At 40.5% G+C, this 24672-nt stretch overlaps 1 protein-coding gene across 3 annotated transcripts in view; it reads right to left on the bottom strand.

Moving 5' to 3' along the window:
• The window catches only part of wsb1 (WD repeat and SOCS box containing 1), a 25063-nt gene extending 1974 nt beyond the window's left edge, over positions 1-23089 (bottom strand). The window contains exons 1-9 of one of the 3 annotated variants that reach the window (XM_037073602.1): positions 22977-23089; positions 20902-21070; positions 13701-13957; positions 10579-10710; positions 8427-8527; positions 5750-5922; positions 5347-5460; positions 520-627; positions 1-230 (exon numbers count right to left, since the gene is read on the bottom strand). The exon at positions 1-230 is cut by the window's left edge and continues 1974 nt beyond it. In XM_037073602.1, the coding sequence (XP_036929497.1) occupies positions 68-230; positions 520-627; positions 5347-5460; positions 5750-5922; positions 8427-8527; positions 10579-10710; positions 13701-13953 (1044 nt within the window). In that variant the 5' untranslated portion in view covers positions 13954-13957; positions 20902-21070; positions 22977-23089 and the 3' untranslated portion in view covers positions 1-67. The other 2 variants (XM_037073595.1, XM_037073611.1) reach the window with 2 other exon arrangements.
• Positions 23090-24672: the final 1583 nt, after the last annotated feature.

Below are 24672 nucleotides of genomic sequence, written 5' to 3'. Positions count from 1 at the left end.
GTTTTCCAGCATGCTGCTGCAGCAGGTGCAGTGGTGTTAGTTGAGGCTGGTGGGGTGGAAGGGATGATTAGATAACTTTGTAGGTCAAGTAATCACGGAGTGGCGTGGGAATAGCCAGGATCTCCACCTGCTGGGTGGTCATCACCCGGCGAAGGGCCATCCTGCACATGTGCTGCAGACTGGCAATGCTACGAGGACACTCCCAGAAATGGACACTACCATCACGAGTCCTGGGGGGGGAGGGAATTGATGACAATTCAAACAAGAGGAGGTATAATTTGGAGCAACTCACAATACTTCAATGGTACAGTCTAACTGACTCCAGTGGAAAAAAATACTTCACAAAGCTTAAAATGCTTGCAGCCTGTCTATGGAGATAGACAGCTGAGAAGAAACACAGAGAATTTGTTTCTTTTACTGGTCTGTCATAAGGCAGGAGTCAATGAGGTGTGACTGAGGTTATGTAAATGTGATCTGTGTGTTCAGGATGATGTGTCTGAACACTTGCTCGTGTCTTACCCAGCAGCAAGGACACTCCCTTCGGCAGAGAAGGCACAGCAGAGGCCATTAGACAGAGAGGCAATGGCCTGAGGAGCCCTTTCCTCTATGCTCCAGAAACGAACCAGCCTGAACAGAGACAGAAAAAAAGGATACTGCTGTCAGAATCCAAACTGCATGCATGAATACAGTTGGTCACTTCTTTTAGGATTAATAGATGTTTTCGTCATTGTTTCAAAAACAACGAGACATAGATTGTAGTTTGACAAAAACTAATGTCTCTGAGCGGGGGTAGTGACCGGATGACACGCTCCACTGCCCTCACCACCCGCTGCAGGTCCTATCGCTGACAGACAGAAGTTGGTCAGCAGGTGATAAGAGGGAAGTGTGCTTTAACACTTCCCCACCTGATAAGAGTTGTGTGAGTTGTGTTGTGTCCAGGTGGGGTTGGTCGAGATGTGAACCCCAAGGATCTTAAAGCTCTCTACCCTCTCTGCCCCCCCAATACATGTAGAGGGCAGAGAGCTCTGTGCGTTTGGATTTCTGGAATTCCCTAGTAAGTTCATTGGTTTTAGAGGTGTTTGTCAAGGTTATTGTTTGAACACCATTCCCTCAGATGCTGAATCTCCTCCCTGTAGGCTGACATGCTGTTATTTCTTATTTGTCCTACTATGGTCATCAGCAAATTTGACAATGGTGTTGGTGGGCTGGATTGGGGAGCAGTCATGGGTGAAGAGGGAGTAGAGGACAGGGCTGAGGACACACCCCTGTGATGTGCCAGTGTCCAGGATGAGAGTTGATGATGTGCAGCTTCCAATCCTGACACTTTGTGGTCAGTTGATGAGAAAGTCCAGTATCCATGTGCACAATGAACTGCCTACACCCTGGTTGCTCAGTTTGTGGGGGATGACTGTGTTAAATGCTGAACTGAAGTCCAGCAACAGCACTCTTGCATACATGTTGGGCTGGTTCAGGTGTGTAAGGGCTGTGTGGAGTGCTGCGTTGACAGCATCCTCTGTCAACCTGTTCACTCGGTAGGCAAACTGGTATTGGTCCGGGTCAGGGCATGTGAGCAGAGCGTGCGAAATACAGTCGGAGCACAGAGCAGGTTTTAATCCAAAGGCCAGTGCGATGGTTCGGTTTCGCTCCAGTTCCATTCCGATACCGCTCTCCATGAGTCTAGGGCATGCACAAGTCCACACAGACTCACATGTGCCTTCAAGGGTTAGCCTACATCAGAGGTCATTTGTTAAAAGTTTGTAAAATATTTCAAAAGGCAATCAGGCAGGTCATATAGGTGCAACGTCAGGAATGGCTCCCTCTTTTAAATTTGAGCGAGCATGGAGTGATTTCACCAGACCTGAATGAGATTTTAGGTGAGCAGAGAGCGGTCTTTGAGCGGAGCTGTCTGGTATAACTTTGAGCGATGGAGCAAACGCCCACGTAAGCAGGGAGTGGAAATTCTCGCTGCTCAGCTCCGCTCACATGCTCTGGGTCCAGGTCAGCAGGGTTGGCAGATTTGATGTGAAAGAGGATGAATCTCTCAAAAAATTTGGTGATCATGGGGCGAGAGCAACTGGGCAATAGTTATTAAGGCAGCTCACTGTACCTTTCTTTGGGACTGGGATGAAAGGTTGCTGACTTCAGGCAGGTGGGGACTGCAGGCTGTAGTAGCGAGAGCTACTGTGCTGTGCTGTGCAGACCTTGACAATCCTGCTGGTGACTTCATCTGGACCAGCTGCTTTCCTTGCGTTGACTCTATGCAGGGTGGCTCTGACCTCATGTTGGTCCCGCTGAATGGTGTTGACCTTTCCTGGTAGTGCTGGATGAGTGTCAGCAGAATCTGGCGGTCAAAGCAAGAAAGGTTGCTGCGGGAGTCTGGCAGTGGGCAGTCTGTGGAGTTGGTGGCTGTGTTGATGTCCTTAGCCGATCAGTGTCTTTATCCTCTGCCACATGCTTCTGAAGTTGTTGCTACTGAAGTACTCCTCCATGTGCTGCTTATACCTGCATACATGCTTCTACTCAGGCTTCACCGAGCTTGTTTGTAGGCCTGCAGTTCCCCTGACTTAAATGCAGAATCCTATGTCCTGAGCAGGGTCCTCACCTTGCCATCGAACCATGGTTTCTGGTTGGGGAGCACTTTTTTGTCTACAGTTTTTTGTCTCTGAAACAGTCTCAGCACAGAAGTTAGCTTTTTTTCCCTTCCAATTTTATGTTTATTGAGCTGATAAAACACATGTATACATTTCACAATTCGGTTTTTCCGACATTTTCTTTTCAGGGGTCATACATCCACTCATTCTCTCATTTCTGTTTGACATAAAGGGTGTTTTCCTGCCTAATACTAGATAACACTAGAAACACCCATCAGCCACAACATTAAAACCACTGATGGTTACATAAATAACATTGATCATCTTATCACAATGCAATGTTCTGCTAGGAAACTTTGGATGTTGGCATTTATGTGAATGCCACTTGACACGCACCACCCATCCAAACACTATTGTGGACAAAGTACACCCCCTCGAGAGGCGTGACGGTACACGTCATGATGATGACATCTGTGAGTTTTTTTCAAGGTGCTTCCCCGTTGTCCTCCTGTTAATGTAAACATGTACCTGCTGACTCTTTATAATCATATTGATGCTGTTACGATGTGTTGTGATTGAGATCCTGACACACCAAACATCCTGGAAAGTAAGTTACGTTTTTTGATCTAAATTACAGAATTACATAATTGCCATCACTGAACAGGGCAATGTTTGACTCCGTCACTCGTGGTGAATTAAAGTTCTGCGGTGACAGATACTGTTTTTCAGGCAGAAATGTGACAAGGAGTTGGTAGGGCAGGCCGGAGGACATTTCTCTGTATTTAGTTGAGTGAAAAACCTGTGTACCAGACTGTCAGATCTACACACCCTTGATAGGCACATCCGGCTTATCCATTCACACTGGTTCGGTTCGCCAATGCTGCGCCTCCTTCACACAGAGAAGGAGGGGGGGAATTGGCACAGGATACCCGCAGACAAACAGCAGTGTGAGCTAGTGTCTCTGGCGTCCCGACAGAAAATCTGTTAGGGACGAACAGACTATTGATGTGAATGACATGCTGAACTGACTGCTGCTGCCTACACTGGCAACAACAGAGCATGTTTTTTGATGCTGTAACCATAGTTATTTCTCTGTCCACAGCATTGTGTCAGTTGTAGTTGCAGTCGGTACGAGGCCTAAGAAACATGAAGATTCTGAAATATTTCCTATTCTGCTTTCAGCAGGTGCACAGGAGAGTCCTGCAGCGTGTTTGGCTCAGGGATCTGACAGCATACAGAGTTAAAGGCAGAAGGTCGCTGAAACACTTGCAAAGCAGTGGCATCTGCTGTTAACAGTGACAGTGATGGGAGGGGGCAGGTTGGCTGTTAAACTGTTGTAGCTAGCTGAATAGTTTTCTAAAACTTGCATCTGGCAGCTTAACACTGTTACATAATGCTACAAGAGATACATTTAACCTAACACGGACAGATATTCTAGTAACATAAGAGAAGCTAGCACGTGCTGACAGTCGATGGAGCTATTTAAAGATAAGGGCAGACGTGTAGAAAATAAATAGAAGAACTTTAACAGCATTGAGCACTGTGCGTCCCCGGTTTACTTCGGCTGCTCAAAATGTCAGCGTTCAAAACACACTGAGCTAAGCCGAGCTGAACACACTGCCGATTTCTGTTTATAGTAAATAAATGTACTTGAGTACTGCAGCTGAGTAGTACAGTTTGGAGATACAGTTAAAAAACTTTGGTGTCAGAAATCTTTTGCTGATTCCTCACTTTATCAAAATACACAGAGACAAACAGAGTTTGTTTTTGCTTCTCTTTCCAACATAAGTTCCCTGCTTGGCCAGACAGCAATCAGAGTGATTAATAGCTACCTTGTGACAACCATGTGACCCTTAGTAGTAGAAAGAAGCAATGTGCTCTCAAGCTCTATTAAGGCACATGACTCCCTGCAACATTTAAAAACAAGCTGGTGCAAACAGTGATGCTTCTCTGCTGCACTGTGCTGATTATATATCAGCCCATGTGCACAAATAGGCATCAGAGAAAAGGTTTTGAGGGAAAACACCAACACTAAAAGGATTGCAGCTGAACATGTGGGTTTGCCAAGACTAAAAAAAAAAGAAAAAAAAAGTCACTGCTCATTCAGAACACTTTAAAATGTAAGTGTTGCAAACAGGGCACCTAGTTATCCACTGCTGAAACATGTTCACACTGATATGGTTGACCACTTAGAACAAACACCATTAGAATTACAATATCCCATAACAGAAAATTTGTTTTGATGGTTGATACTAATGGTCAGCATGTTCAAAAAAAACAAAACAAAACAAAACAAAAAAAAAACCCGGATACTGGCATACATGTTTAAAAAAGACAAGTCAAAGCCACATTATGTGACAATTTTACCCTAAAATATCCACTTCAAAATCATTTTGATGCTATCAGTGTCTTGTGAGGAGATGATTGGTGTCTCTATCACAGCCATTCTGGCCCCTATAACTTGTTTCTGCACTACGCAACTTCAGTGAAAGGGTTAGATCACAGAGTTAGATAAAAGTTTTCAAGACATAACACTGTCATTTGTTACTGTGTTTTACTTGAAGTTACCACCTATATTAGGTCTGACATATTGTTACAGATTTGGATTTACAGCAGTGGTATTGCACTCAGAAACTGTCTGGGGGTGCAAAATCACACAAAATGCCAATTTTCACATAAAGTTGCTTTAAGAAAACACATATAAAGTAGGGGAATATAAATATAACTGAAATGCTCATTTCATCCCGTGTCTTACCTGTCATCAGTAATGCTAGCAATGTGACGGCCGTCAGGGCAGAAGCTCACAGAGCGAACCCAGCGGTCATTTGCCCCTCCAGCAAAAATGGGTGATGGAGGAGGGAAGAGATGACTATAAAAAGATGAGAAACAACTTCAATACTGGTAACAGTGTCACAAGAAATTATTTCGGGTTAAAAATTAAAATTCAGGCAGAACCCTCGAAAAGTAAATAAATATGAATATCTTTTTACAGTAAAAATACTCCATCTAGTCTCTTGAAAATGAAACCTTAACATCATAACTAACAACACTGTGTTGCACTCAAGATACTTGGGGGTTTTGCAATTATAGCCTTAGTATTCATTGAGTGCATTCAAGGGTAGCAAACCCATGGCCCCCATATTGTGTGAATTTCTTACCCCAGTTCCAGTAGGATGGTGGACTTGTGGTGGTCCCACACAATGACCCGTGTGTCGTAAGAGGCAGTGGCCAACAACGCACCATCTGGTGAAAACTCACAAGACACAACATCATTGTGGTGCCCCTCCAGCTTCTGGATCAACTTGTACTTATCCATGTTCCATAGGAACACCTGCAATGTAAAGAGAGTATAATTATAGCCCATGGAATGATATGTTGTAGTACATGTGCTATCTTACACTAATCATTACTATATGCACAAAACACAATCAGAAATTAAATTAGGAAGCATGAATTAAAACAGAATTAAACAGAGTTATGCTGAAGTTAGGTCATTGTAAATATTTGTAACCTTTAAACAGGCCGAACAAACAAAAGAGCACATGCTACACAAACAGCAAGGCTATGTCAAATTGCAACACTTCACCTATATTGTCAATTACAATTAACATTCAATCTTTTTTAATCCTAGAAAGTAAAAATTCGACACTAATTTATATGAATAATTCATATGAAACAATAATTTTTAATACATTATTACTATATTAATACTTCCATGGTTTTAACATAAAATTCTACACAAAAAAGAGAAAATAAAACAAGTAGTAACTTAAGGTAACATAATGTTACTCCACTGGTTTCCCCTTTCAGAGTTTTAGTTCACTGTGTTTACAATAGGCTCGCACCTCCGGCAGAAGCCTACGAAGAGAGACAGATACTGCAAGAGAAAAGAATATTTTATGGCCAAAGGGTTGATACCTCTGGCAAAGTATACATTGCATACATACACACATACGCACATACTATACACTCACATACATACTGGTAGAGGAGTGATCATCTATGAAAGCCTTTTGCTTTGAACATTCAGACATGGCCTGAATTTTGAGTACAAATGCATCATTTGAGAACTAGGCAGTTATACAATTTCTGCTTCTTCTCAGAATGTAAGAATGCGAAAATGCTTAGAAGTGGTGCAAAGCCTGCTTGTGAACAACTTCAGTTAGTAAACTACGTAAAAAAAAAAAAAACATTACATAAAATATGTAGGCTAATGGTTATATTTCTTGAGCAGTTTCTTCCTCTGTACTAGCTAGTTTCTGCATTTTGTAGTTTCCACCATCTAGGTTAAAAACATCGGCATCATTTTCTTTTTGGGATTTCTTAGCTGAGGTTTTCATGTAAAGTATGCTGGTGGAAAAATGTGGATGTAGCCAGTCTAATTCATTGTTGCAGCTGCTGCCAACAGCAGAAACACCTTTTATACTCTTTATAAATGCAGACAAAGCCACAAAACTGCAGATGGAAAGATTACCACATAACTGGTCAATCTGTTGATTGTTTTTCTCAACAGTATATGGCAAAAGAATTGTGCCCTGCAAAGGCACAAATAAATATAATAACAAATATGTCGACAATAATCTACAACCATCATAAATCCATGATTAAGGGAGCGGGTTTAATGTTTGCAAATTCATTGGCATCTGCTGTTAACAGTGACAGTGATGGGAGGGGGCAGGTTGGCTGTTAAACTGTTGTAGCTAGCTGAATAGTTTTCTAAAACTTGCATCTGGCAGCATTACACTGTTACATAATGCTACAAGAGATACATTTAACCTGACACGGACAGATATTCTAGTAACATAAGAGAAGCTAGCATGTGCAGACGTCAATGGAGCTATTTAAAGATAAGGGCAGATGTGTAGAAGTGTGTTTGGAAGAGAGTTTGGGGGAAGGGGTAGAGGGGGTGTTTAATAACCAGTTTAATGATAGTTTTAAACTGAAATTAAAATAAATAGAGGAACTGCAACAGCAGAGGTAGACAGACACGGAGCAGCACCTACGTACAGATTGACCTTGTGGGTCAGGTGCCAGACTGCCCCTGGCCCGGCCTTTGGGCATTGTGCACTGTGCGTCCCCGGTTTACACCGGCTGCTCAAAATGTCAGCGCGGCGCTCCGTTCAAAACCAATCACACATTGAGCTCTGCCACCACCTGTGACAGGGAGAGCAAGACACACACTGTAGGGACACACACAGCCGAATAAAGCTACAACCATGTCTACCACTACCACCATGTTCAGATTGATCTACAGCTGCAACATTGTTAAGGTCAGTTAATGGTGGCCAGTTTATGGAAAGATATCCAGAAACTTGCAGACATATGGGAAGTATATTCAACATGTAATAAAATGTAGAAATATTTTCTTCTGAACTTTGATAATATGCAAGGCTTTCATTAGGTCAGAATTTAACAAAACTGCATTTATTGGAAGTTACTCGTTTTTTTTTCCAGGACTGCCCTGCTGTAATGATTCAAAGTCTTAGTTTGGTCAACCCCACATCAATCATTAACACTTTTCAGCGGTGTATGAATTCTATGGTAAAACAAATTTACTAATATAAAATTAGTGAAAACAGTCTACTCTGCATGCAATCTTTGTAACACCAAAAGCCCTTTTTCTCACTGCAAACAAAAAACAAAAAAGAAAGTGGGTGCAGGAAGCTCAACTTATGACACATAGCACAATTTGTTATATGGTAGAAATGGGAGGGCAAGGCAGATGGGGAGTTTTTGTCCATTTGTAGGCTGATTGAGCATAACTGGTCACAACAATTGCACACAGATTGGCTAGCAAACCCAATGAAATAACAAAAGAGGAACTTGTATACATACTGCTTTGCCAGCGCCGACTGAGCACAGGATGGAGGAGTCAGGGGAGAAGGCGCTGCTGTACACCCAGTTTTGATGCCCCCGCAAAACCTTCACCATATTACCTACAAGATAACAAAAAACAGTACACTATGATCTTTAATGTCAAAGCCATACTGCTATCACAGACAATCCTCTTTTGTCTTTTTGTCTTTGATGACAATAGAGAGACAAAAGTGGGGGATAGGACATGCAATGTTTGTCCCCAGTCGCAATTACACAAGAAATGTCAAGGCAATGTGATTTGCACCTCAATCAAAAAGGCATGGATGCCAACATTTCCCACTTAAATATTTGACCACCATTACACTGGAGATTATTTTTCTTTTTTTGTCAACAATTTTAACAAACTGACCCAAACTAATCTCTCTATAAAAGCAAGAAATCTGTGTGTGTGTGTGTCAGAGCATGTGAGCGGAGCTGAGCGGAGCTGAGCGGTGAGAATTTCCGCTCCCCACTTACGTGGGTGTTCGCTCAGCTCCAGTGAAATCGCTCCACGCTCGCTCAAATTTAAAAGAGGGAGCAATTCCTGATGTTGCACCTATATGACCTGTCTGCTTGCTTTTCAAAATATTTTACAAACTCCATCTCTCAACCAATGACATCTGATGTAGGCACGTGAGTCTGTTGTGCATGCCCTAGACTCGTGGAGAGCGGTATCGGAACGGAACTGGAGTGAAACGGAACCATCGCTCTGGCCTTTGGATTAAAACCCACCCTGCGCTCCGACTATATTTTGCACGCTCTGCTCCGCTCCACTCACATGCCCTGGTGTGTGTGTGTGTGTGTGTGTGTGTGTGTGTGTGTGTGTGTGTGTGTGTGTGTGTATGTATCTCTGCAGATCAGGATCAGACTGACCTGAGATTTTCAATTTGGCTGCTGGGTGGTTTAAGAGTGTGCAACATTGGATTTGTTTGGACTACAATGAGTCACACGTGAGGTTGTGCTGAAAATACTGACACCAAGCAGGGCAAGGTAAATAGTTTATATGGTGAGAAATAATGGCAAAATCAAAAATAGTCAAAAACGGCCAATTATACCCTGGAATATCGAATTTCACAACAAACCTTAATTTCCCTGAAGTCCCACCTTAAAACACAGCCTCATTTGGCCATCCATGAAAAAGCTACTTTACCACCTACTTTTCTAAAGGAATACATACTTCCTACAGGCAATACACCGGTAATGTGTTAATGTACCACTAAAGACCTTAAAGAAACATTATGTAGTTTTGCGGAAGAGAGCTTTCTCAGAAGCGATAGATTTTTTTCTATGCCTAAACAAACTAAATAAACAAACAGTTTTTTTGATCTGATGACCTTATTTTACTATGAGAACAACTTGTTCATTCAGTTATGGAAAAAATAAATAGTTCTCAGACTGTATCATTACTTCATGAATATTGTCATTATCAAAATATCACGTTTTAATTCCTTCCTCAATACTACAAAGTGGCCCTTTAAATGGTTTAAATAGGCCTCAGTAATTTCTCAGAACTGTCATGTAGTGTTCAGTAAACATTACTCTAACAGGAGGACATAGTGCATTTGTTGGAATTATTTTCAGAGGCAGTGGCAAAGCATCATTCGTCATTACTGTCACGAGAGTGCACAGAATTGAGCTTATTATTCTTGATGGTGACCCAGTGAGTTTATTCACCAAAACCAGGTTTGTGCTGCAACAAAAACTGACACTTGACACACAGATTTTAACAATAAAAGCTACAAAGTATAGTGATAATGCACACAGTATGCAGATTGTTGGAAACAGCAACCAGCAGATTTTTTCTTACTGTAATTATATCAGTACGGATTGGTTGTTCACAATGAAGCACTATCAGGGATAAAATATGGTGCGTCCCAGGATGCATGGATAGTGACTTCACTGTGTCTTTTCCACTTGTCAGAGACACAGGACGCATACCTAGCAAGATCACTTTAATGGGGTCACTTCACAGCCAGTAAAATGCCATGATGACATTTCACTGGCTATGAAGTAAATGCTAGGGCTCACATGATCTCTGAAAGCTTGCTGGGAGTTTGTGGTTTTCACAAAGGCTGCATTATGCTTTATGTCTATTAAGATAAGACCATTAAGGTAGAAGTTATCTACATACCATCATCTTTGAGGTCCCATACCCGGAGGGTCTTATCTCTGGATGCAGAGACCAGCATGAGGCTGCCATCAGGAGCAAAGGTCAGGTCTCGCACTACATCAGTATGGTCCATCAGATTGAGCAACAGTTTTCCTGCAACAAGCCATCAAATGGAACAGAGGATTGTCACAATTTAACACCAGCCTCTACATGCCTTACAAAGGGATATGAGACCATTAGCAAGATTGTCTATTTTTACATAGCTTCTTATTGCCTGGCCAATGTCCCATGAATTCTACACTGAACAATTTACAGCACACAGGACTGAAGAACCCAAGTTTACATATTGCCAAGCAAAGTTTCACCATTAGTATTACGTTAGATTTTTCCTTAGACAACACATTTTGTGGTTATGGTTGTAGATTAGAGCTGCACGATATATCGTTTGAGCATCATCATCGCAATGTACATGTGTGCAATAGTCACATTGCAGCGCCTGTGATGTAGGAGATGAAATTAGATGAACTCATCTAATTTCAAGGGGACCTGACACACACTTAGTGCTGGGCGGTATACTGGTTCACACCGAATACCAGTATATTTTTGTTATGATATGAATTTTTAAAATACCCCAAACCAGTGTATTTGATTACACAAAGTTCGAAAAGCTACACTGCACCACACAACACTGTTTCAGACCAGACCTTTTTCAGTGTTGCTATTCTAAACAGGCATGGAGCAGAAATGGACTGCAGACTCTGCATGCACAGCGATCCATGTGTCATTAGGTGTGCCAAGGAAGACCACCCCCCTGCACATGGAGTAAGTAGACGGTAATCTCTCTAAGCGAGAAATTTGTCTGTCTGTGTGTGCCTCAAATATCTCTGCAGATCAGGATGAGACTGACCTGAGATTATCAACTTGGCTGCTGCGTGGCTTAAGGGTGTGTAACGTCGGATTTGTTTGGACTATCCACCATGGTCACGTGCGCACCAGAGCCAATCACTGCAGAGCCCACCCCCACACCCCCACACCCTGAGTCGAAGTGTCGGTGTGTCCAAATCACGTGACCAATTTAGGATGACATAGCAGCAAGACGCAGCCTCCATGAGTCTTGGTTCCGATGTATGTGTTGGTGCGACCTTCAAAGTATTTACCAGTTTTTAAATAGTGTTGATAGGCCAAGTAAAACTGGAATTATGATAAATAATGTCCACCACGCTTTTTCCTGAACACTGCCATCATGTTTGCTGCACGTTTGGTGCAGGAAGAAACGGTCAAAATGGGCTTTTCTCACGAAAGTATCTGCAAACGGGAAGTGTTTGCAAACAAAAAAAACCTTTGCTAATCCCTTTCCTATTGGTGGAGAAAGGCACCACACTAAGCAATCACAAAATCATATGGCAAACCACGTGATTTGGTTGCTGAGGAACAGGGGAGTGATGTGGGAGGGACGGAAGAGCAAGAGTGACAGCAGCAGTGACAGAGATAGACACAGTGATAGAGATAGCGAGAGTTGGGAGATTTGTGACATATAGAGTGTTTGGAGTATATAGTTAGTTTGTTATGTAGTGTTTGGTGTAGTGTGTTAAGTGTGTAGTGGAGTTGTTTTTCTTTTTTTTGTTTTCTGAGTGACAACAATGAGGAGACTGCTGAATGTGGAGTAGGCAGTGCCTGAGCCTGAGGCATTGCTTGCATTTAAATTTAAATAGTTACATAACTGTAAATTTCAAAAACGTATGGACAAATTTAGCAAACACCAATTTATACTTGACTGTCTTCTTCACTACATAACAAGCGCACCTTGCACGCTGAGCCTGCATAGTGAGACTTGGATAAAGTATCTCGCGAGTTTTCCACACCGTGGTTATTGACCGTTACCATGGTAATTAAAACTTAAACGGTAACCTTCACCGTTGAGAATTTTATCATGGTTTACCGTGACACCAGTAACCATTCCCTTTCCCATCCCTAATCACAATATATATTGCAGGGTTAAAAAAAATTTGCAATGTCAGTTTTTCTAATATCTTGCAGCCTTATTATAGATGTTTTGTGGTTGTGGCTGATAATGTGGCAAGAATTGGCTAAAGAAGAAAAAAAGCTGTAAGGGACAGTGATTAAGCATGCACAGGTCAACCTTGGTCAGCTTACCTAACAGGCAACTGCTAGAGATAAAAACACAAGTTCTCTGCACACAGATCCATCTACTGTATACAGCATTTCTACTATATTATATCTTACTTGAGTACATTTTTATTTTATTTTGTTAATTTTTCTCTTGATACACTCATACCCTCATGCTGCTGCTTTGTGTATTTTTTGCCAACTGACTCCGTTGTGCTGTGCTGTGTCATACTGTATTTCCCCTACAGAAGATCAACAAAGGTACATCCTATCTGATCTTCTCTTTCACACACAATGAAACTAAAACAGGCCTATCATCACAGCCTAGAGTGAAAGGCGCACTAGTTTACCTCAACCACTGAATGTAACAACGTGTGAGCAGCACATTAGTGTAGGTCACCTGCATTTTGGCACTCCTCAGAGCACAACAGAAAATCACTATTAGTCCCAAACCCATTTTCTGTCATCCCCAGGATGACAGGACGCCATTGGTCTCAGACACTGACCCATGAGTACTGCTGTATAACAGTAAATGATTTTATAATCCACATTTTTCTGTTTTAGCCTTATTTTCTAGTTGGGGCAGAGGAGGTAGGAATATGTGGAATGTGGGCAACACAATCATTTTAAAGAGCAGCTTTCTGGGCTGTTGATTTCAGAAATAAGAAACTCCAGGATGCAGACCCAATACATGTTAACTTTGGAAACAAAGTTTTTACTACTTTCAGACTTTCCAAAGAAGACTCGTCTGGAGTATATGTATGTCAGCTGGACCTGAGATAGTGTTCATTCAATTTGGTGCCCTCAAATCCCACTGGTGTTGGTGGTTTTTGCACATGGCTACCAAATATCCTGACAGCCAACTTTAAACAAAAGCCTGATTTTTCCTACAAAAAACTGCAATAGCATTGTTACTTCAGAGCATACTTACGTGTTACTTAGAGCCTTATCCTTTTAGTAACTAATTAATCTGAAGAGGGAAAAAACAAATTATAATCAAGGACAATGTTTCTCACCAGTGTAAACATCCCAGATCTTGATGCGACCATTGTTGAGGCCTGTTGCCAATAGCAGTTGGTCCTGGCCAAACCTGAAGCGGTGCCACTCAATGTTAACACAGCGGCTCTGCTTTTCTGGCACCGAGGAGCCAAAGGCCAAACCCCAGACGATGTCACCGCAGTCAATGGTGTGTTCACAGGGGTCACCTGCAGCTGGGATTACTTGGCCTCCATAGCTGTTCTGACTGGCATCGGTGCCCTCTCCACCCATTGAACTAAAGCAGCAGAGAAGGAGAAAGATAGAAGAGGTCAACCAGAGACACACGTTAGAGGTGTGCTAGTCACAGACCACAGTAAGAGCCTGTTGCCTAAACCCCTTTTCAGACAAACACTGGGGCTGTTTGTACTATTCCTGTCTGTAATTTTTGAACTTGAGCTGTCCCAGATTATTATTTTTCAAACAATTAATCTAGCGATTAATTTTTCAGTAACCGATTATTTCACATTACTTGATCAATGTAACTATTCATACAATGTGGATATCAAAACATTTTTTGGTAATGTTTCAATATTTATTAAACATTTCTTTAACATGGCACAGAGTATTACTCCTCAAGAATCTCTCAAAAGAAAATTCTGTGCAATTAATTAAATTGTGCAAAATAATGCATTTTGATGCCAGATGTAGCATTTATTTATTAAAATAATAAGAAAAGTCATCCAGGAGAAATACCAAAAATAAAAATCGTACCTATGTATGTCTAGCCCATGTAAAATAGTGCATTGAACGGCCAAGCTCTGGACATATAATCTTGTGCTCCTTGGCCTAAACACTTCTACGTCTGAACACTTAAACGCTGGCCTTGAGATCATTCAAAATGAAATAAAATGCAGGCAGATCTGCATTCCGACATAAATGATCAGAAACCTCACAGAAGCATTTTGTTCTGGCAAGTTTGCTCAACATACCTTAAAACGTCCAACCACTTTCTGATATTCGCCTACCCCCTTGGTTGTTTGGGACAACACATTGACGCAAATTATTCATGTCGATGACTATGTCGATGCGTCGTCCCAGCCTTATTTTGAACTGAACTGCTGAGCAAATATAGCAGTGTGTGTATTTCATATATCTTCCTCAAAATAAAAGCAACATTGCTGGTCTGCCAATGGAGAGCTTTTAACGAAGGCCGCATCAGAAAGAAAGCTTTGGAGGAAACATTTACATGCCCATCCCTCTAGCTCAGACAACTGAAACCAGTGAAATTTTCTACCATTGTTATGCAGATGACACACAAATTTATATAACCATATCACCAGTAGGGCTGGGTATCAACCCTCTGTACTTTTTGAGCACCGACTGAATCACATCCGTAGCACCAAATATCAAAAACTTTATGGTAAAGGTTGCCATGTCTCAAGTGCTACCCACCCTCGTGTCATGACTGGGTAGAGGAGTGCCACAGAGCAGTGACGGCATTCATATTCAAAGGGTTGCTGCCCTTTTCAACGGCGGAAGCTCCTTGGTTTAGGTAATGCCAAGTTTAACCGTTTTAAATTAAAACAACCTATTGTCAATTTCTTCAAGATTCTGAGATGGATTTGTTTGTTTGGAATAAGTACTAGACCACATTAAATTGAGGATTCTCAGACTGTAGAAACATTATAAAATTCTACTGGGGTCTACAGGGATAATTGAAATTAGTTAAAATTGAATAAGAACTATAACAGAAGTATCATATAATTTGTTATCTTCTCTATCTTATTTAGGGAGATGACAGGGAGGCTGAACCGCAGATACCATCCCCCATCAAGAGACATGCTGAACAACACAGTTTTACCAGGATGGTATAATGTAGAAAAAGAAAATGTACAAGCAGAGTTGTAGGCAGCCAAATATCTTGCAATAACATGTGATGGTTGGACCAGTGCTACTCAGGACCACTACCTCACTGTAAAAGTGTATTATACACAGCAAGTTGAACTTAAGGAAAGGAGCTATACACCAGGGCAGTTTATGAGTCTCAGACAGGGGCCTTTGTTGAAGAAGAGATAGGTGGCATTTTGGAAGAATTTGACATCAAATCTAAAGTAGTTGCCATCACAGTTGACAATGCAGCTAACATGGACGTAGCAGTCAGAAGAATGCACATATTGAAGTTAGGATGCTTTGCCCATTGCCTTAACCTTGGAGCTCAAAAGCTTTACATAGTGACCACGTCCGGCCCATCGTGGTATGGCTGACGAAGGCCAGCCTTGCAAAGCCAGTGCTTAAGGAAAAGCAAAAGCTCCTCGGTTGGTAGTGTGGCATTTATTGTTTAATATTGTCAGCTGACTGTGAAACAAATTTCCTAACTGAGAAAACAAAGCTATTCACCTGACCTGAAATTTAAGGGTCAGACTAGTAAAAGATATACTGTATGTGCTGTTGTTCAAGGGCTTCCACAACATGTGGTCATCCTCAATGTGAGAACCAGGTGGTACACGTTCTACCTAATGGTAGAGAGATTTGTTGAGCCATCCATCCAGGCAGCATCATTAGACCCAAGGCTGAAGAGGTCAATAGAAAGGGACAGGTATTGATAATTGATTTTAAAATAAATCAGGATATCCTCAAGAAAATGAAACGTGGAGATTCTAATAGACAAAGCATGCTTGTGATTTCCTCTCAGACTGGAGAGAGTCTCGGATGATGACTACAGGTAGGCCAAAGACTTCTTCAAGATCATGAAAATCCTGTATACCTCAACTGTCTGTGTGTCAGCTGAGGAGAGTGCCACAGCAGGGCAGATCCTCCCGATATTAGGGAAACCTGAGGACTACTTCAAGGCCAGAGATGACTCTGCCTTTGCCAAATCCATCAAAGAGAAGGTTTGGGGGGACATCTCCCATCGCTAACCCTAACCCTAACCCTATGTAGTATATTTTCTGTTTTCTGATATAAATAATAATATAAAACAAGTTAAATTCAAAACACACCTCCAAACTCAAGACCATTTAATCTTTTCCTTTTAGGATTATACCCTTCGACTTTTTCTGAAGGAGGCCACTGCCATTGACCCGCGATTTAAAAGCGAGGTCAAGGATGATGTCGGATTATACCCTTTGACTTTTTCTGGAGGAGGCCACGGCCATTGACCCGCGATTTAAAAGCGAGGTCAAGGATGATGCCGTTTGGATCCGCTTGAAAGAATCAGAATCAGAATCAGAAATCTGATGGTGACAGGTAATGGATATTTATTCAAACCACACCTTAAAAATTCAGTGTTTCCCATACATTGATAAATATTTCTGCCTTTCCAGTGCATACCGACATTTCAGTCAGTCTCTTTTGTTTTCATTACTTTTAATGACTTCAGTAATGCTAATTCAGGGCTGTATTAGTGAAAATAATAATAATAATGCAAAGCTGTTTTCGAATCTGGAGCGGTACGCTTCATGTGCTCGGAGGCTCCCCCACTCGCGCACACACAAACACACACACGCAGTGACAGATGGTGGGTCTGTGTGCCGCTCCGAAGCAGCCATGAATTAGTTACAAAATGACAAAAAGTCGCCTATGACTGACTGTACGGTGAGTTGAATAGTATCAGAAACATCTAGTTTGTTCACAAAACAAAATCCGATTTCATGTAAAACCGTTGGCATAAATAAATCCAGTGTTAGAGAAAGAAAATATTTTACCGTCGTCTTCGAGCACAGTCCTTGATGTTAACTAGCATGATGGATATTTAGCTTGATAAATAGAAAGAGGATTAAAATGGTCACTTAGATCACTTCAATATCTTTCCATGCTGGTGAGCTGTCTGATGAATAATAAAACCTCATAGACCTAATCTGAGTTGCCCAATAATACCATAGCAGGTCTGGGAATTTCAGCCCTTCCCTGTCAAAAGGTAAGTAAAGAAGAGATAAGCGAAGCCTGGGACGTCTATTTTTCCAAATAACAGGGTTGAACAGTTTTTGAAGACTAGAAAAAAAGTTTGAAGGAGGTGGCAAGGGGAAATCAGTGTGTGATTTCTTATTGCCATTGCTAGAGTCTCTATTGCTATTATAAATAAAAGGGGCAAGAGAGGACATCTCTGTCTGCAACCTCTCCTGACTTTAATTGTATTGGAAAGATTATTATCAGTGATTATCTCTACATGGGGTTCTTTATATAAGTTTCACCCAACTGCAAAAGGTATTACCCAATCCAAACCGGTCTAATCCTTCAAACAAGTATGCCCATTCTACCCTTTCAAACGCTTTCTCTGCGTCTAGGGACAGAAAAGCTATTTTGATTTGATTGATTTTTCTTTATGGTCGTGTTTAGCACCCTACGTACATTATGAAAGCCCTGACGCCCCACAATGAATCCATTTTAATCTGCATATATGATCCCTGGGAGGAAAGTTTCTAATCTTTTGGATAAAATTTTACATAAGATTTTTAAGTCTTAGTTTAAGAGGCTAATTGGTCTCAAATTTTCACATTTATAATTTGACTTGCCTGGTTTAGGAAGTAAAATAATTATGCACCTCTTAACGAGGGTAGTAAAATTCCTTTTTGGAAAGATTCCCTAAACATTTCTAAAAGAGGGGTTCGTAATTTAGATCCAATTTTTTTTATAAAAGTCTGAAGGTAAACTGTCAGGGCCTGCGGCAGTAACTTAAGATAGATCCAATACAGCTGTGGTAAAGTGTGTGAAAGTACAAACAGGAACACAGGAGTGACACTGAACTCCATAACCATGGAAATCCATGCAGAAGCTGCCTGCTGTTTGGGAACAAGAAGCACTTGCTTCACAGTCAATATCAAAGTGTGGCTTTGAGAGTCACAAGGCCCTATTGAGTGGAAAAAGAGCCTATTAAGCAGAAAGGGAGCTGATAATACAAGGCACATGTACTTGAGCAAGCTATTTCTGCTCATTCTGCTTTGTGCATTAGGCAGGGGAGATATATGAAGGGCCAAACAACAGCTGGAAGATTCTACCAACAGCTAGATCTGCCAAGCACCAATACATATGTAGATCTATGTAGATAATAATCAAATGTAATCACTGCAAACAATGAAAATCATAACAATAATAACTGTACTACTGCTGACTGAGATATGACCATAGATCATGTCATCCTATTACTTATGATTTTTTTTACAGTGGCTGACTGGTGCAAATCACAACGTCAGGTCAAACTCAACAGCAAGTCAGAAACCCCGAACAGTAATAGACAAACACACAATTGCAAGAGAGAAAACACAACAGCGAGATGGAAAGCACAAATGCAAATGAAAAAAAAAAACACAACAACATTAACTGGGAATCACATCAGAATTTTGTCAACTGGAAAGGGTGGCACTTTTACTTTTTGAATCTGATTGGGCAGATCGGTGTCAGTAACAGTGGGAAATATGTGGAAGTCCACGCTGACTGGAAATTATAACGAAGAAGAAGCAAGTGAAGCAAGAGGGCCCTGTTTCCATCTTCTGTTTCAATTGCAAATGTGTTGTTCCTCCAGTTCAGTGCTAGCAAGGGGTTATTCAGAAGCCAGACTGAAGTGATTTTTTTTCTTCCAAATACTGTGGAGAATAACCAAGTCACAAAATTTGACTGTAAAACTGGAATGTTTTGTGTTGCTTACTACCTGTCTCAAAGGATAACTAGCAAAACAACTTCACAGACAGAATTAAGTTAACCAAGTCTTTTGGCCCTTCTAAATGTGAAGTCTATTCATAATCTAAATAGTTATATGACAGACTTTGTAAAGTACATATTTCTCTAATGTGACAGGACCCTTCGTGCTAAATTTAAATAATGACCAAAAATTTCTTTGAAAATAAACACTTTATTCGTAGCCAATAAAATGAAAATATAAATAATGTGGGTCCAGCAGGAACACCTGAACTTCGCGTGATCACTCAGATGATCTGTAAAACAGGACAGATTTAGGGATAATTTTAAGACAAATTAATAACAATATTACCATTAGTATATCAACTAAAGGCTGCAATAGTTCACTGCAGCTCAAAGTAATCCTAACATACCAGGCAACAAACCTGCACTTTTGTTGCGAGGCTGAAGAGTCCAGCAGTGTGTGTCTGTGGTGGGTCACTGTCAGACAACATGCCTTGCTGCTGGTAACTGTAGTGATGTGCAGTAACATAAATTACACCAGTTTCTTACTCTAATCTACACAAAGTGCAATAATATCAATAATAATAATAATATTAATAATAATATTAAAAGAACACTTGATGTTTGACTGTATTTTTACTTGTGACATACCAATAAATCCAGTATTACTGTGCAAAAAGCACAATTTGTGCACCTTGAATACGATGCGTTACTACAATATATGACCAGCAGATGTTACACTGGAACTGCAAAAGTATTCAGTATTAGTATCAAATTAACTTTGAATGTACTGCTATCTGTGGAGGAGTTGTGTTAGCCCTAGCTTCAAGCAAGTGGGTGTCAATCATAGTTAGACAACATTATCAAGTTAATAAATCCTACAGTTTGACAGTTCTTCTTTAACACAAAGCTATATCAATACTTCAAATGCCTATGCATTTACACAAATCAGCAACAAACACACACTTACCAGTGAGGATGCATGGTGGCAAGGCTTCCTATAGCATGCTTCTCCTTCTTTATCATTTCAAGTCAGTGGTCAGACCTCATATTTCCCATGGTTATTGACACTGATCTGCCCAATCAGATTCAACAAGTAAAAGTCCCACCCTTTCCAGCTGACGAAATTCTGATGTCAGTTCTGGTTAATGTTGTTGTGTGTTTGGAACTTGTAATTGTGGTTACAAACTTGCTATTGTGTTTCCCGCCTTGCTGTTTTACTTTTTACTTGACGTTGTGATTTCGGATTTGCTGTTGGAGTTTGCACCCATCAGCAACTGTACTTTTTCTCTTGGTGACTTAAAAGCTATGAGGGCTTCTTAAGGTTTTGACAAAAAAAAAAAAAAAAAACCTGGTTGGTATGCTAGGCAAAAGATGTAAAATAACCCTGTAACCCTAACCCACCGATAGAATGCATTTTGGCTCTAGCGTGTGCAATTTAGATAATTTTGGCAACAAGGAAAAAGTTATAGCACAACTATGGGGTCAATTAAGGGTTAAGGGTTTTTAGATTCTTAGAAAACCATAAATATGTATGTTATTGTTTTAATGGTCACAGTTGCTACATCAAAAATATTGGTAGTAACTGACAAAAATTACACTTACAAGTTCTTCAGGCATTTTGTCCACGGAATTAGCCTGACAATGCGATGTCCCTGAGACCAAGCAAAGTAGGAACCATTAGGTGCAAAAGCTACCGTCCAAGCCTCGCGTCCAGACTTCTGGTCGAAGGGAGCAACAGGCACCAAGAGTTCACCGATGAACTTAGCCTTACCTGTATAAACATCAATACCGTTACTGCAGCTACACACAGAAAAATGATCAGTTATTAACAAGTTACAACCTCTCTGCTTATCCAGACCTTCCCACAGGAATACCAAAGTAATCTCTTCACTGACCCAAAGATATTTGTGGGCTTGTCAAATATGCAGGCATCTGACTGGCTAACTGTGCTAAGCACAATATTTGTTCAAAAACAGTGGGAGGGGACATTTATGAGATAAGCCGGTTTGATACTCTGTCAATACACGAATTATAACAGTTACTGAAATGTATTTGCACATCTCAGGAATCTTGTTAATTTATCATACAAAATCAAGAATCTGGCAACTTGCAGGTAATATTCTAGAAAGGTAAGACATTATATCTAAAATACAATAGGGTATTAGTGGACACATTTAGAGGCAATGCTTTTTACTTACAATAAATATTTTGGACCATTCAGTAACAAATTTTTTATCTGTGACAAAAAAAATATTTTCATTTTTGGTACAGGTTATACTGTGAACTTTTTGAATTTCTACAGATAATCAAGACAGTTGGCTTATCTTTTAAACTGCAAGAGTTTAACGCTAATCATACTGCTGCAGAAGAAATATAGGGATTCTTGCATTAGCATAAACAGGATAAGCTCAAAATCTCAACTAAAATCTCCTATATTGATATTTACGGCGTGGTAACTGATTTGCAATGAGTCGTATTTGAAAAAAGAAGAATATAAGCGATATAAGCAACAATTTTACATTACAGACACAACATATGATAAGAAAGTAATAAGCTACATGCATAAAAGTAAAATACAGCCCTGAATCCTGTAACGTGCCTCACTGCTGATGTGTGTGTGTGTGTGTGTGTGGGGGGGGGGTCTTCACCAAGTTTTGAATAAGCAACAAAGCGAGAAGGAAATCCATTTTTAACTATTAACGTAACGTTACGGGTGTGGAAACAGCGAGCCATTCTCAACTGCAAAATACCAACAGAAGTTTAACGTTACGGGTTTGATTTAAAAAAAAAAAAAAAAAAAAAAAAAGGCGCTGCGCCATCGGTTTGCTTGGGACTGTGCAGTATGTTGTAATTTAACCGTCATTCCGAAGAAACAAAGGGTAACGTTAGCATTAAACTGATGACAGTAAGGCTCCACGTTCAGTTTACTATTAACGTATACACGCAGAGTACACATTCTAAAATGTTTGTAAAAGAATATTATTCAGAATATGTTAGCTTACACTGACTCGAATAGCATCCCAGCTACCGAGCAGTTACAACAGGTAAACAACGCTCACTACAGTCCACAACGGTACTGTGGCGAATCAAAGGCCATTAAAGCTAGCCAGTGACTTAATCTGCACTAACAGAAATAAGGCCGTTTTTAGCTTGCATTACTAAGAGAATAACTTTGAACGACATGGGAATTATATAGCGTCTTAATGCCACGCTGCTCCAAAGACCTGGAAACAGGACACAGTAGGATTTTTACTTACCTATATCATTTTCGTTTACAGAGTCTGGGAAGCTTGCCATCTAAATAAGAACACAGAGCTAAGAGAAAAGCCAAGTACACACTGTAAAAGATATCTGACTAGAGAAACCAAATAATTGGTGCGGAATTTAGACGGCGGCTTTTCCTCTTCCGATGTCTACTGAAGTCGGTTGAATCCCTCCGCCAAGCTTCACGGCCCGGGTGAAAATCCAGTCGTCCCTAGGCCTCTGTCTCTTGTCCTCCTTTACTTTCTCGACAATTTAGTTAGTTTTACTGTTTGATTCTTTAATTGTGCTGCTCGGGTGTTGCCACTCTTTCTGATTAAAAACAGTGTAACACGTAATAATAGTATTTGATTGAGTAGATTTAGCTAGGCACAATCTCTTGTGTATAATGGCTTCTAGCTGGGTGTTAACCTTACCGAGCTATTTCAGCTAAAGGAGGGTTGACCATAACACCGAGGGAGGGTGTTCATTGTACACGTCAGCACAGTTGCCATGGTAATACCACCAAGCTCGCCCCCTGCTGTCAATTTGTCCAAATGCAGCCCCTCCTCAAACTAAAATGGTGTCGTACCACCACCAGCTGTTAAAGACCGTGGATTTTACTCCTTTTCTCTCCTGGCTTTATGCCTATGTATCTGTAGCTAATAATAGCATACCATACAAACAAACATACTCAAACTTTAACTTGAAAGTGTATTCCTACAAATTACCTCTAATTTTGCTAATCATTTGTTATGCCACTGAGCCGCAAAGAGAAACTTTTCATAACAGCACATATTAGACAACAAACACTTATACTGATTATTTGTGATAGACCAGTATAGGCAGACCCATATACAGTCGTGGCCAAAAGTTTAAATAAACTTATAAAGAAGATGTATAGGTGCATCTAAAAAAATAGAATATCATGAAAAAGTTATTTTTTTCTGTAATTTAATTCAGAAAGTCAAACTTTCATACCTTTTTTGTTTTTATTTTGGATCATCATGCTTATAGTTTATGAAAACCAAAATCCAGTAGGCCTATCTGCAAATTATGGGATTTTACATGAGACCCATCAAAAAAAGGATTAATAAAACAGAAATACTGACCCTCTGAAAAGTATGTCCATTAATGCACTTAATACTTGGTCCGGGCTCCTTTTGCACCAATGACTGCGTCAGTGCGCCATAGCATGGAGGCAATCAACCTGTGGCACTGCTGAGGTGTTCTGGAAGCCCAAATTGCTTTTATAGATGTTCAGCTCATTTGCATTGTTACTGTATTGTAACAATCTGGAACTCCCACCCAATCATCTCCTTCTGCTCATCTCCAAACCTTGCATACTGTCTGGGGTATTCCAATAGGAGGACTATTAACCCAGATGCAGGTGGTGGCAGGTTCAATATATGGCTGATCTTTTTTTTTTTTTGGAAGAGATCAAGAAAGGCGTACTTATCATGTGAGTACAGAAGAAGATAGAGTTTGTTGTTGGGAATATTTTTCCCATCATTTCTGACACTACGCTCCCTGACTTATGGATCCTGGTGCAGGTCATACTCGTGAGGTCAGACAGGACAGACAAATTCAAATTATAACAAGACATTTGGGGCTGCTGTACAGAGCGTAATTTGTTTTGAGTAAATATGTTTACGTTTTTCAAACACTTCCGCGAACATCTCCTTCTCCTTTCTTTAGATGGCAGCTGGGAGCATGTCATACATGGACCTACAAAGCAGGGCAAGTTCGATCTGCAGGATTGCCTCTAATAATCTGCAATATCATTTTGTGTAGAAGTTACTACAGTCTTGAACAGATTTAGGCTTCAGTGCAGTGTCAAATGTTGAGACCAAAAAAAAAAAGATTAACAGGCATATTCTGTGTTTTCTGAAGACTAATCCTTTAGTGAGTTTGGAAGTACAAAGATCAAAGAAAACCAAAATGCAGAGTGAGGTGATGATGAATAGTCCAACATTTTAGAAAGTATGCTTGCTGACCAAAGAGAGATGATAGGAGCAATATTAGCTTATTCCTGAAATTGTGTAACTGTAAAAAAATAAAATAAATAAATAAAAATAACAATAAAAAAAATAATGGTGCTGAAGTCCCAATGCTGCCTTAACTTTAGGGAAA

Source organism: Acanthopagrus latus, chromosome 2, assembly GCF_904848185.1.
Source record: "Acanthopagrus latus isolate v.2019 chromosome 2, fAcaLat1.1, whole genome shotgun sequence".
In the NCBI taxonomy this organism is placed as follows: Eukaryota; Metazoa; Chordata; class Actinopteri; order Spariformes; family Sparidae; genus Acanthopagrus; species Acanthopagrus latus.
The sequence above is the reverse complement of the archived record's forward strand: the minus strand, read 5'-3'. Positions and strand labels throughout refer to the sequence as shown.